Source organism: Diospyros lotus, chromosome 11 (assembly GCF_014633365.1).
Source record: "Diospyros lotus cultivar Yz01 chromosome 11, ASM1463336v1, whole genome shotgun sequence".
NCBI classification, from domain to species: domain Eukaryota; kingdom Viridiplantae; phylum Streptophyta; class Magnoliopsida; order Ericales; family Ebenaceae; genus Diospyros; species Diospyros lotus.
The window spans coordinates 22,545,956-22,561,155 of record NC_068348.1 but is presented as its reverse complement, the minus strand read 5'-3'; the positions used below and the strand labels follow the sequence as shown (position 1 = coordinate 22,561,155).

The 15,200-nt window shown below is 36.5% G+C and overlaps 1 protein-coding gene across 6 annotated transcripts in view; it reads left to right on the top strand.

The window, feature by feature from the left end:
- The first annotated feature begins 1,907 nt into the window (after positions 1 to 1,907).
- LOC127812936 (protein KAKU4) overlaps positions 1,908 to 15,200 on the top strand; it is a 45,380-nt gene continuing 32,087 nt past the window's right edge. For all 6 annotated transcript variants that reach the window (XM_052353536.1, XM_052353537.1, XM_052353539.1 and 3 more), the window contains exons 1-2: positions 1,908 to 2,377; positions 12,125 to 12,159. In XM_052353536.1, coding sequence (XP_052209496.1) covers positions 2,083 to 2,377; positions 12,125 to 12,159 — 330 coding nt within the window. In that variant the 5' untranslated portion in view covers positions 1,908 to 2,082. The remainder of the gene's footprint in view (positions 2,378 to 12,124; positions 12,160 to 15,200) is intronic.

The window sequence follows — 15,200 nt, the reverse complement described above, 5'->3', positions numbered from 1 at the left end:
TAATTAACTATACGTATTTTCTTTGAATTTAGATAGGTGCATACATTGAATCTATATAATCTAATATAATAATATTATTAAGCCTAGTAATTTTTTAATTCACTTGAACTTTTCACATCTAACTATTAGTTCGTATTCATAAATATTTATTATTATTAAAGTAAGTTACACTTGTATAATTATTTGAAAGATTGACGCAAAGCACATTACCTGCTTAATTAGTTGCACCTATTACGTATTCCCAAACCTAAACTTTTGCCACAATACTTTCATTTCTTTTGGATAATTTTTTTCTCAAATTTTCTTAATTTCTTAGTGTAAAATAACTATCAGCAAGTAACAAACATGTGTTCATTCAAGCCACCATCTGTGACTAACAAATCTGGGGTCATTCAAGTTATGCATAACAACAACCAATTTGCAAACTTTAATGCAGTTAATAGATTATTTATAGTGTTATGATTCGTATCTTATTTCTATATTTTGTAATTGCCTAAGTACTCATAGTGAGTAACAAAAATATATGATATTTCTTATTATTTATGATATTTTTAATTTTTTATCATTCAAACATAGTTTATGATATTTTTAATTTCTCACGATTCAAACACAATAAACTTTTAAATTTCAACATTTAAATAGTCACACCTTAATTATACACATCCACTTACTATGAAAAGATTGAATGATGCATGATTAAAATAATAATGGTATTATACTAAAAACTAATTATAAAAAAACACACACACATATACATAACTATATAACTGTACTAGGTTCATTTTATGTTTATTAAAGTATTTTTTCAATTGAAATTATATTATTTATTTTCATAAATCTATTTTCAAATCTTATAAAAAATAACAAACAAATCATCTAACTACGATACTGAAATTTAAAAAAATATATATTATATAAAAAATATCAAATAACAAGAATAAAATAACAAAAAATATTTCACACTAGCCTACAAAACTAACAAAATCTATAATATATTTCAAGAAAAAATTTATTTTAAAAAAATAAAAATTAATAATAATTATATTTACAAAAAAAATATAATTCAAGTATTACTATTATCTATCTAAAAAAAAAAAAAAATTAACACATTGTACGAAATAATATTTAGGGTGTGTTTGATAGCATTTAGGTGAAAATGAAAATGTTTTTCAACTTATATGGAAAACAAAAATCATCTCTTCCTTAAATGAATTTTTTTATAGAAAAGAGCCAAAATATGCTTTAATGATTGTACCATGGAATTGAATTTTATGAAAAATATAATGTGTCAAACACCAAAAATAGAATTCAATTTATTGGATGAGACATTTTTTATGTATTTTCCATACTATCAAATCCACCCTTAAGGTGTGTTTGATTGCATTACCTAGAATTAAATTCTAAGTAATATTGCATAGAAAACAAAAACCACCCCACCCCCTTGGAAAATGAATTCCATAAAAATAAGATTTAAATGCTTGTACTATACATATTTTTCCATAGAAAAATTAAGAGTGTTTGATTATTTTCTATAGAAAATGTGTAATAATTACTTATTTTCCATAGAAAATGTGTGTAATCAAACACACTCTTAGAGTGCGTTTGATAGGAATGAAAAATTAGAGTGAAATTTATTTTTCATTTAAATTTCAAAAAATTCTATCAAATAATTTTTTTTTCATAGAATTCGAATTACATCTTAATTCAAAATGTAAAAATTTTCTTTAAAATTAAAATAAGAATTAAAATTCTATGAAATTAAAATTTCATCCCACTTTCCACTCCCAATTAAACACACATTTAGTTTTATTTAAAAAAATAAAAAAACACACAAGAATAAGGTGGCTTCTTGATTTAAACCGGATAATTCTATTTTTATATGTAGATGTATAGACATAAGAGGAAACGGGAACTAGAATAAGCAGGGACCCTTGTTTAGTTTTCCTCGACCTCTTTCTCTCCCTCGGCGGCTCTGAAATGAGAATCCAGGAAAGCACCTTCGAACCGAACACCCTGCTCCTCCTCTGCTCCAACTCTCTTCCTCCTCCTCCTCTCTTTCTCTCTCTCTAATCCCCGACGCTAATGGCCTCTCTCTCCAGGAGGACCCGCCGACCCCCCGCTGACGACCAATCCGGGGGAAAATTAGTCAGAGGGAGGCGAATTTTCGCTTCTAGAACTCCCTACGACCGCCCTACAGCGCCGGCGCTGTCGGCAGCCACCACCGCCGGCACTGCTAATGATTGGCTTAGAGGATACATTTTGCCTACTTCTCGGAAGATTGCTAGCGGCGCCACCAGGCTTCTGTCTTCCATTTTTGGTCCCGACACGTCCTCCTCGTCTTCGTCCACATCTTCCGCCGCGGAGGACTCCTCTTCGGGTACGTGAATTGGATTCGTGTGAATATGTGTGCGTGGGTGCAGTTACCGGTGGGCAGCATGGCCCTTGAGGGAAGGCCCCTTTTTTTTTTCTGGACTTGAACAAATGGATGACTAATTGTACCCTAACCGAACTAGTCGCTACTTGGGCCAAGTTAAGCTTTCATGATTTATGCAAACTCTTTTTGTTGTTAAACTATCTCCATTACCGATCCAAACGTTGCATGTAATTTTGCCCTAGTTTTGTCGAAATTCAAAACGTACTGATTTGGATTAGGCGTGCCCTAGAGACCCTAAGACCTGATAACTGGAATAATTACCACTTTTATGCTTCAGTTCTGTCAGTTTGCCTCATTTTGAAAGAATGAAGTGGTTCATGTTCAAAATGAACCACAAGATTGGTATTAGACATGAAAATCAAACTGAAACAACTTGTTTCAGTTTTATCCATGCAGAGTTCACTTATGGCTTATGAGTCCAATTAACCGAAGCGACTTTGATAGGTTCATTTGGGGGTCTAGCATGTAGGCAAATCATAACCTAATTTGGGGTAATCTAAAGTTATGGTACCTAAGAGGAACTTTACCTTTCTTCATAGGAAATATTTACCAGAGTTAACAAATGGTAATAATTAAATGTTATAGTAAAGAAAGGTGATGCAGTGACAGTAGTTTGGCAAGCAGGAGTCAACAAGTTTATTGATAGAGTCGGGAATGATTGAGTGAGGACAAGAATATTGAGTGTTAATGTGAAACCTGTTATGATTAATTTGAATGAAAATGGCTGATTACAAATGGCCTTAAAAGGCTATTCATACTAGGTCACATCTCTTCTTAATCCTCACCCTTGATGCATTTACTATAATTACTAGCAGAAAGAAAAGAACTATAAAACAATTTGGATGTTCCTGTATAATTCTCCCCAGATTGGAAAAGAGCTCGACTCCATTGGGAAAACCTTGACAAACTCATCATGCGTTTGTACCAACCCTTTTCATGTCATTTTCTGCAGGCCGGGTACTTTCAGTGTTTGGTTTATCTAACCATTACACCAAAAGACAGCTATACTGGTTGCCCCTTCTTGATCTCACTTCTTTTGCATCCAACACATCAACAATATCTGGTCTTGTACCAGTCAATTCTGAAATTGGTCTGAACTGCTGCTACTTCACCATCAAGATTCCAACCGGTGTAAATTTGAGATATTGAAGATTGGGGAAATCTGCAAATCAAGTGGCAGCTCAATTAAATAGGTGTTTGAGCTGATTTTCTTCAACACCTTGCGTGCAAACTTTCTGGACTTAAGCTTGTTATTAGTGCCTGCCTTTAAGGAACTATTCTCACCTCATATGCACAAGTACTTTATCACCTTCAAATTCATTCACCCGTTGATGTTCTTTGGCAGAAAAAAAGAAGCCTGCATTCTCATGAACTCTCTTAACACATTTTGGTCTTTCACACCATAATACCATACCCTGTTTTTAGCCATTAAAGCATATTGCCGAGCATCTGCAAGGTTAAATAACTGCAGAAATCCTTTCTCGTATCTCATGGCTTGGTTTAGAGCAACCAAATGTCATGATGTCATATGTTCATTTGTTTAATTTAACCCGTCATGTATGTGATTATTAAACTTAGTTATGTAGTCCTCCATGGTCATCCCCTTTTGCTTCAAGAAATGAAGCCTCTCAACAACTCCATTACATAATCAGCCTGCAGAAATTGTTTCCACATCTTAGCCTTCATATGCTGCTAAGTCTGAATAATTAGTTTCCCTTAGTGAGCACACTGCCCTACAATTCACTTCCACCATTGAAGGGCTGTGCCATTCAATTTCAGTTTCACAATGGGCACCTTCCTGTATTCAGCCATAGGCTTCCACTCAAAGTAATTCTCTAAGCTCAATTTTCATTCCAAATAATTCTCTGCATGCATCTTTCCATAGAAATCAACAATTTCTGCTCTGATTCCATCACTAGACAAATCAAATGGCATGTAATAACCTCTCATTCGAGCCACCTTTTACTCAATGGTTAACACGCTCAACATCATGAAAGGGATTCTAATCTAATCCATCATCAAGTTTTCCCTCAGGACCACCTCTTGAGATGTCAAAGGGGTGTGGTCACCTTTCAGATTCTCCATATGGGTTCCCACATGTTCCTCCTGCTGCAAAGCTTGCACCGCTAACAACAAATCTTCAATAATATGCCAATTCTGTTTGTTAGGCTTGATTGACTTGTCTGCATCCACTAGTATGCCCGATCATAACTCTCAAGCAAAAACCCTAACACAACTAAAAGAATTGCTTCGCTTTGGTGCCCCTTTGACATAATGAGAACTCAAGTAGCAACAATATAAAGGTATAATTTTGGTTAATGACAGTGTAAGGTCAAAGCTGGAATGATAATATGAAACTTAGGGTTTAGCAAAATCTCAAATGTTGAATTTAAATAAAAACGACTGCATATAAAGTACTTGAAAGACTACTAATACTAGAGTTGCACCTCACAATAAATCCAAGATGTTGATCATAAAAGAATCTTTCTAAACTTAGCCATTCATCTATAAAGTCTCATGCTAGTCACATGACTACTTATTACATCCAATAATATAAATATTAACCATAAGCCATGAAAAGAAGAAATAAAAACACTAAAAAAATCAAAGAATATGTTCTTGCATCACCACCACGTTGATTCCTCTTGGTTTGGAACTTTTCCATTTGACTCTCCTAAAATAGCTTTTGCTACATTTCAAAAAATAATAGCCATCTTCCACGTTAGATTTGTCTCACCTTCTGCAATCCACTATTTTTTGTCACACAATTTTTTCTTGGAAATAACTTGCTTTTCACCTTTTAAATCCCACCATTTGATTCTTGGGCTTTGTTTCTTTTCATCCTTCTTTCTTTACTTTTTGATATGAATGTCAAGGATAATAAGTCTATGTTGAATGGTTAAGCACTCACACAGTATAACTTCAAAATCCTTATAGGACAAACAATGTTTTTACCTCGTAAGAAAGAAGCCTATTTGGGAAGTTGATAAGCCACTTCTATGTGTGATTAAATGTGTTGGACGAGGAAGAGAAATTCAAATTTGAAGATAGTTAACGGAATGGATAAGGCATTTAGTCTTGTAGTTTAAATATTGTAAACTTGTATTTTAAAGTTTTAATTAGTATCTATAATTTAGAAGATAGAATATCTTAATATTTAGGAGATAGCATATCCTATCTCATTTCCTACTTTATAGGAGACATGATAAGGATGAATGTTGTATATATTTCTGCCCTTCCGAGTCATTATTTTAAAATCAAGCAAGAGAGTTTTTCTACTTGTTTCATTGTATTAGAGCCTAGGAAAATTCTCTAGTCAATCTCAACCAATTGCTTGCTTCCTAAAAATCATGGCCAATACAAATCAAAACCCTAGTCTCACAGAAACTTCAGCCACCAGTTCTCCAAGTGTTATTCATCCCTCAGCTACCTCTCAATCTTTCCCAAACCTGTCCAGCCATTCTATCGATAACCATCCATTGCAAATTACTCACCATAAGCTAAATGAGAGTAATTTTAGGGAATGGTTTCAATCAGTCTTATTGGTGATCAAGGGAAAAGGAAAATCAGGCTATTTGACCGGTGCTACCCCTGCTCCTCCATTAACATCAGCTTCTTATGGAACTTGGGAGGCAGAAAATTCAACCATAATGGCTTGGTTGATAAATTTCATGGAGCCTAGGATTGGAAGGACATATCTCTTTCACAAATCAGCCAAGGAGATTTTAGGTACTAAACCTTTGCCTAGTTTAAGAGAAGTATTTGCAAAAGTTAGGCGAGAAGAAAGCCGATGCAAAGTGATGCTTCAATCGGCTGATGACCTATCCCATCAACAGTTTGCCCTAGCCATTGTTAGATAACGAGATTTTGTTCAAAAAGATGCTGGGAAGGAGAAGCAATGGTGTGATCATTGCAAGAGACCATATCATACGAGAGAGACATGTTGGAAGATCCATGGCAAACCAACCAACTGGAAACCAAAGAATAAGAGAGAAGGCACCAGATCAGCTTATGTTGCTGCCACATTCGGAGAGAGTGGACCAAAATCGATAGAAAAGGGACCAAAAACAGATCTCAATCTGTCAGAGGAACAAATTCAAACCCTATACAAGCTTTTAAACCAGGGTTCAAACTCAGCTGGGTCTTCTAATCATCAACCTACTAGATTGGTTGCCTTACAAGGCAATCCTCATTGCTCATTTATGTCAAAACAACTTCCTAAGGATGTATGGATAATAGATACTGGGGCATCTGATCATATGGCTAGTTCTATAGATTGTATGACCGAATACAGGCCATGTAAAACAGTGATTGAGATATCTATGGTAGATGGTTCTACTGCACTAGCATTAGGACTTGGGAAAGTTTGTGTCTCTAATTTAAAACTCAATTCAGTCCTATATGTACCAGGATTAAGCTACAATTTGCTGTCTGTAAATCGGATTACCAAAGACATGAATTGCAAAGTAATCTTCTTCTCATCCTTTTGTTTATTTCAGGACCAAGCCTTGGGGATGATGATTGGCAGTGCTAAAGCTAAGGATGGTCTCTATTGGTTGAAAGGAAGTCCTTCAAACCCATTTTATTCAAATAAAGTTGTTCTAAATGTTCATTCAAATGCCAAAGCTATGTTATGGCATAGACGTTTAGGACACCCTAGTTTCCCTTACCTTAAATTTTTGTATCCTCAATTCTTCATTAATAAAGATCATAATCTTTCATGTGAGCAATGTACTCTTGCTAAACAACCTAAAGTTCATCATTCCATTCAACCATATAAACCCTCATCCCCATTCCACTTGGTTCATAGTGACATTTGGGGTCCTTTTAAACTCCCCAATATTTCAGGCTCTAGATGGTTCATAACTTTCATAGATGACCATTCTAGGGCTTGTTGGGTATATCTTATGAAAGAGAAATCTAAAGCTAGTAGCGTTTTTAAACGGTTTCACAAGTTTGTCTTGAACATGTGCCAAGTCTCTATTCATATTCTAATGACTGATAATGGGAGGAAATATTTCTCATAACATAAACAATTACCTTCTTGACTATCGGATTTTGCATCAAAGTTCTTGCCCATACACACCACAACAAAATGGAGTGGCCGAATGAAAAAATAGGCATCTCTTAGAAGTTGTTAGGGCTATGATGTTCACCACTTATGTTCCTAATTCCTGTTGGGGGGAGGCTGTTCTTACGACTGCCTATCTCATAAATCGTCTTCCCTCCAAGACATTGAACTTCCAAACACCCCTTGAGGCCCTTTGTGCTATATATCCCCATGCTTCTTTCTTACTATCACTTGCACCTAAGGTGTTTGGTTGTGTTGTTTATGTTCACAATCACAGTACATCTCGAACTAAACTTGATCCTAAGGCCCTAAAATGTTTTTTTATTGGTTATTCACCTACCCAAAAAGGCTACAAGTGTTACAGCCCTATGACCCACAAGTATTACATTTCCACCGATGTCACATTTTATGAAGATATTCCATCCTATCAGTCCAACATTGCAACAGCCCCATTAGCCCCTGATCATCTCTCGGCTCTTCCACTTTCACTGCCAGTGTATTCTCAAGGGGGAGAAATCATTACCTATGACAATACACTGCCAGTGGATTCTCTCCCTACAATAGTTCCATCAGCCCCTGAGTCAAAATCAACCGATTCTGAAACAACATCTTTTGACCATTGTTCTGGTCAGTTTTTTTCCTCCCAGCCACAAATCAAAGCCAGATCAGCTACTGACCCTAAGTTTGTCTATTCTTGACAACCAAGGAACCAAACAAAGTAGCAGTAGTGCCAATCATCTCTACCAAAAGCTGGTCCATCGAAGGATGACTGCAGTTTTGGAAAGGAAATGACCAGAGACAGCACAAAAATCATCAGTCTGAAACATGGGGCTAACAATGAGGCAGTCCCTGAGGATGGGCTAGATTGGGCAATGCCAATAGCCCTGCGAAAGGGGGTAAGGTCCTATGCAAAATATCCTATCAAAAATTATCTAACTTATGCTAAGTTATCTCCTAAGTTCAGAGGTTTCATTGCTAAAGTTGACAGTATAGTTGTTCCAAAAGATATTCAAGAAGCAATGCAGGATCCAAAATGTAAAGCAACTGTTATGGAGGAAATGAAGGCATCGGTAGATAATAGAACATGGGATATAATGAGAAGACCCTTAGAAAAGAAAATAGTTGGGTGCAAATGGGTATTTACAGTAAAGCACAAAGTTGGTGGCAGTGTGGAGAGATATAAAGCTCGATTGATGGCCCAAGGGTTTACTCAAACCTATGGGATAGACTATGAGGAGACTTTTGCTCCTGTGGCAAAATTAAATTCTATCCGGGTAATCCTTTCAATTGCTATAAACTTAGATTGGCCATTATATTAGTTTGATATTAAAAATGCATTCCTTAATGGTGATTTGGATGGGAAAATATACATGAAAGTTTCACCAGGTTTTGAAAGGGAGGCTGGTATAGGCAAGTTTTGCAGGCTGAAGAAATCTCTATATGGGTTGAAGCAATCACCTAGGGCCTGGTTCAAAAAGTTCAACTTGACCTTAATTCAATTTGGGTATCAACAAGGACAAGCTGATCACACATTGTTTGTAAAATCCTCGGAAAATGGAAGGAAATCTATTCTAATTGTTTATGTTGATGATATAATTGTTACAGGTGATGACATACAAGGGATTGAGACCTTAAAGAGGCAACTAAAGGCCGAATTTGAAGTCAAAGATCTTGGGCTTATGAAATACTTCTTAGGCATGGAGGTTGTTAGAAGCCGAGAAGGATTATTTATCTCACGAAGGAAGTACACCATGAATTTGCTAAAAGACACCGGGATGATGGATTGTAGACCTATTGGAACTCCATTCGATAAAGGATGGAAATCAAGAGAAGAAGATGATGATGTCCCTGTGGATAAAGAGAGGTACCAACTGTTGGTAGGGAGGTTGATTTACTTGTCCCTTATGAGGCCTGACATAGCCTACGCAGTAAGTAAAACAAGCCAATACATGCATTCTCCTACACAAAGACATATGGATGCCGTTTTTCATGTGCTAAGATATTTAAAAGGAACCCCTGGAAAGCGGTTGATGTTTCAGAAGACAAAAGAAAGAGGAATTCAGGGGTTTGTGGATGTAGACTGGGCAGGATCAAGTGAAGACAACAAATCAACAACCGGATATTGTACCAAGGTGTGGGGAAATTTGGTGACATGGAGAAGTAAAAAACAATTAGTGGTGACCTGTAGTAGTGCTGAGGCAGAATTTTGAGTTATTGCTCAAGGAATGTGTGAAATAGTCTGGTTAGAAAGGCAATTGGGAGACCTAAAGATACCCTTGGTTCAACCTATAAGGGTATACAGTGATAGTAAGTTAGCAATAAGCATAGTGAAGAATCTTATCCAACTTGATCGCATGAAACATGTTAGGATAGACCGAAGCTTTATAAAATGAGAGATTGAAGAAGGAGGGTTAATCTTATCGTATATTCCTACCATTGATCAAGTAGCAGATGTGCTCACCAAAGCAATGGTAAGACTAGGTTTTGAATTTCTAATTGGCGCGCTGGGGATGACGTGCATCTACTCCTTAGCTTGAGGGGGGAGTGTTGGACGAGGAAGAGAAATTCAAATTTGAAGATAGTTAATCGAATGGATAAGGCCTTTAGTCTTGTAGTTTAAATATTGTAAACTTGTATTTTAAAGTTTAAATTAGTATCTATAATTTAGGAGATAGAATATCCTAATATTTAGGAGATAGCTTATCCTATCTCATCTCCTACTTTATAGGAGACATGATAAGGATGAATGTTGTATATATTTCTGCCCTTCCGATTCATTATTTTAAAATCAAGCAAGAGAGTTTTTCTGCTTGTTTCAAAATGTTAATCCTGTTCCTGGAAAATGGTATTTGCTAGAATGACATCATATGCCATGGCAAAATTTAAAACAACTTTTCTCTTATTATGTCTTTCTCCAAAGCATGACTTCTATGCACGTCTTTATACTCATCTCGACCTATATAACCATTCAAATCACCTCCTATTATGATCTTCTCACCTTTGAGTATTTCTTGCAACAAACTTTTTATATCATCCCAGAATTTTGCCTTCATCTCATCTCCTAATCCAACTTATGGTGTATATGCGCTGATCATTTCATAGTATCCTCTCAAAAAACAAATTTAACTGCAATAATAGTCCTATCTTCTGTTGTGATCAGAGAATTAGGAGATAAGCAGAAAGCAGCAGTTGAGTTGTTATTTTTACAGTTGCAGTAGTGGCTACAATGTAGCCAAATAACTGCTGTAAATACCAAGTAATTGCTGTAAATGACTGCTGTGGATGGCCATATATAAAGCTATTCCACTTTATACCAAGACTATGAAGAAATTAATTGAAGTTTTCTCATTTTCTCTCTATGCATTCTCTGTTTCCCTCTGTTCTTCTCTTTGTTTTCTCCCTAAATTCTCTCATTTCTCTCTTCTTTCTCGACTGTCAACTAGAAACCCTAGATTCAAAACCTAGGGTCTTGACATCTTCCAATTTATTTACATCCACTACCTCATCCTTTAAAGTTTTATCCGCAATAATTTATATTCCATTTCTCTTGGAGGCAAATAATATTAATTCTTCTCTTATTTGTCACATCTACAACTACCATGGATTTCCTCATTAAGGTTTAGTATTCCATGATCCAATCCTAAGTTTCTCATTATTGAATAGTTAACCACCATTTCATCTAGATGTCTAAACTGGTAGATAGAGGGTTAACTTTGCCCTTTATATTATCATCTTTTACTCTCAACAGACACTCTCATGTGTGGTCAGCCTTCACTACATAATTGGTCCAAGCACATTGCAACTAATGAAATATTGGGTTGGTGGTGAGGTTTGAACTTAAGCCCTTTACTTGTTTTGATACCATGTTGAATAGTTAATTACTATCTTATCTAAAAGTTTAAGTTAATAGATAGAGGGTTAACTTTATCTTTTATATCATCATTTCTTCTCTCAATACTGATTTTGGACTAGCTTCTTCACTTGAATTTGTCCATGAAAAAGCTAGACCCTTGCAAATTTAAGACTAAATTTGAGGACTGATGAAGTGGCACTAGCTCCCTTTTTACTTTACTCATGCAATGTAGTGCACTGCTCAAAGGGTTACACCCAACAAAATGGTATTTTGTCTAGAATTTATGATAGGAAAATTCAATGATTTTTACTTTGGCTGTCTGGTTATTTAACTCTACCCTCATCCTTGATCTGGGTTTGGGGCCTGCTGTGACAAGAAATAACACCTTTAACATTAAAAGTGTTAAAGGGGATTACTCAACTCAGAGTGGAGTTGTGCTATTGATTATCCACCTTTATTATTTATATCTATTTGAAAGGTGCTAGGAATTGGCAAGCCAAAAAAAAAAAAAAAAAAGGCGCTAGGACTCTCAATTCCAGTCATGAATGGCACGTAAAACAGTAGTTAGATATCCATCTGGAAGCAGTTGTAACTTTGATTTATTATGGATACTACATCTATCTTGGAAAAAAGAATGGGCATCAGTTCCACTGCATTAGTAAAATGTATTTCTGTTACTAGTAGTGCGCCATCCATTGTTCCATCAATGTACATCTGGACATCAATATTATTATTAATACTAACAGTGTTTTCCATTATTTTGCAGAGGATGGAGATGGTGAAAATGATGGATTGAATAAGGTACTTTTATACTTCATTTTCTTTTTTATTATCCTACAGGTATGGTTACCATCGGGAATTAAGTTGGTTGTCATTGAAAATTAAGTGATGGCACAAACCTGCGTACTAATCTATATTCTTTGAAACTGCAAGTAATTTCATTAGGAATGTTTTAAGTTATTGTGTTGAATTTCCTGTAACAGTTATTTTTATTTCTCAATTATCTGTTCCTGCACCCCCAGTTATGCTAGGAAAAGCTTATCCACCAGAGGAATAAATTTTGGTTTTAATTATGCTGTTTAGGATCAAGAAAACTAAAACATAACGTTTTAGAAACATTAGAAAAAAAAAAACAGTAAAAACAAAAAACATGAAAAATTGCAAGAATATTTGGTAACAGCAATTGAAGTCTATACAAGCTTAGCAATTAAGTGTCAAATATTATGTGACATATCTTTTTATTTTTTGACATGTATACTTCTCTTTGCATAAAGATTACAAGTGAATGGTTCACGAGTAAATTCAACCCCTTTAACCGCAAGTACCTACGTTTATCAATATGCATATGGTTGTAGTCAAATAAAGTTACCATGGCAACAATATTTTTGATGAAGTTGAAACAAATGCTATAACATTCTCATGTGTAGGAGGTCCATGTCAGATTCTTAGATCTGACAAGGGAATTCTCCCTCGGATTGGGGAGAATTGAGAAGGATTGAGGGGGAAAGAGAGAGAGGGAGCAAATAATAGAAGAGGGGGGAAGGATTGAGAGAGAGAGAATTGAGGTGGGAAAGTGAATTCTCAATTGTATTCATGGAGGCCTCAAAAGGGTCTGGGATCAGTTTGTTGTATATTGATCCACTGCTTGGGAAAGAGGCACCAAAGGATGCCAAATTCAAAGTAGCCTAACTGCCAATCTGCTTATTTAAGTAAGGCCTAAATTGCCTATACAATGAATAAGTACCCCCCTTCCTTTATAACCGTAGGTACATGACAAGTCCACCCCCCCCCAACCCTTCCCCCAATTGTTCACAAGAAATTTAGAGTAACTTGGCAGCCTTGAGAAATTGCTTGAGTAAGTCCAAGAGGTACTCCCAAGTAGTTCTTCGGGTGCAAGTTGGACCAACGCACTAAGACTTGTGTCAGTGGGGCTCCTTGCTTGTAGATGATGATTAGCCTGTCCACGATGGCAATGGGTTCCATCATAGTTAGCTTTAGTAGACATAAGGGGTAAGGAGGGGCTTACTGGGCTTGGCCCCACAGACTTCTTGAGTAGAGATACATGAATTATGGGGTGGATTTGTGAGTCTTCTAGTAGTTGGAGTTTATAGGTAGCATTCCCAAACCGAGCAACAATTAGTTAGGGACCATAGAATTTGGGGCTGAGTTTGGATACCTATTCCCAAGATAGCGCCTTTAAGTGAACATGTCTCAACTTCAAGTATATTTCTTCTCCTATTGCAAATTCTCTTTCACTTCTCCTTCTATCTATGAATTGATTCATCTTGTTTTGAACATTGGCTAGCTCTTTTTTTTAACATTGATAGCACATGTTGTCCCTATTGCTAGTAAGAATTGACTGTTGCTACAGTGGTAGGTCCTCCAACTTGGTAAAAGGGGTGGGCTTGTAGCCATAGAGGGCCTCGAATGGAGTCATCCTTAGGGCACTGTGGTGGCACGAATTGTACCACCATTGAGCCAACGATTTATGCCCAACCTCTAGGCTACAAGTGGAGGCAGCGTAGATAGGTTTTCAAGCATTGGTTAACCCTCTTTGTTTGCCCGTTAGTCTCCAGGTGATAGGCTGATGACATGTGGAGCTGGGTTTCCAATGATTTTAGTAGTTCCTTCCATAGAAGCTCGGTAAAAACTTTGTCTCTGTCTAGTACAATTGATTTTCGAATCCCATGTAGTTTCACTACTTGATCTAAAAACACCCGGGCTACTTCCTAAGAAGTGAAGGGGTGTGAGAGGCTTATGAAGTGAGCGTACTTGGTGAATTTGTCCACTATCACCAGAATGCAATCCTTTCCCTCCGATCTCAGTAACCCGTCAACAAAATCCATTGATATGTTTGTCCATGCTTGTTCGGGTGTACGTAGCAGCTACAATAGGCCAGGAGATGCTACTGTCTCGTGCTTGCACCTTTTACAAATGTTACGGGCCATATGACATAACCCATCACAAATTCCTTCAATTGCGGCCAATAAAAGAGTGGCTTCACTCGATGGTATGTATTCTACATGCTAGAGTGCCCCCTAATTAGAGATCCATGTAAGGAATGAAATATCTTTTCCCTTAGTAGGCCACGATCACCAATCACCTATCTTCACTTGCACCTTATTAGCCCATTTGACATCGTGAATCCTTGCTTGTTGTTGGGGTCTAAGATAAGTTGTTCTAATAGCTCCTTAGTCCAATCTCTCTTCTCATAGCTTGCAGTGACGTCTTGATACCAATCAGGGATCACCGAAGTTGTAGCTACTGTTGTCCCTTCTTCAAAACAATGGTAGAGGGCATCAACAGCTTTATTCTCTTGTCCTCCCTTATACTGGATAATATAATCAGCCCCATCAATTTTGACATCCCTTTCTTCTGCACATGAGTATGTAGCTTTTGTTGTAGTAGAAACTTCAAGCTCTTGTGGTTAGTCTTAATTATAAATTATCCCTTTTCTAGGTAGTGCCTCCATTTGTCTACCGCTATCAGAATTGCTAGCAGTTCTTTATCATAGACACTCAGGCCTAGGTGTCTGGGAGCCAATGCTTGGCTAATAAAAGCCAAGGGCCTGCCCTCCCTGTTGCATCAACACTGCCCCAACTCTATTGTTGCTTGCATTTGTTTCTAGCACTGTCATGACTTTAGGAGCAATAAAAGTGCATTATTGTAATAGGGTATAATAGTTAGTTAGGAATATTTTACAAGTGGTTAGAAGCACATGGGTGCTGTTAGGATATTGTTAGAAATTAGTTAAGCATCTAGCTATGCTTATAATAAGGCTAATTGTAAGAGGAGAGAATCAATGTTTGATTTGAATGAATTTTTAATTCTCATTTCTCTCT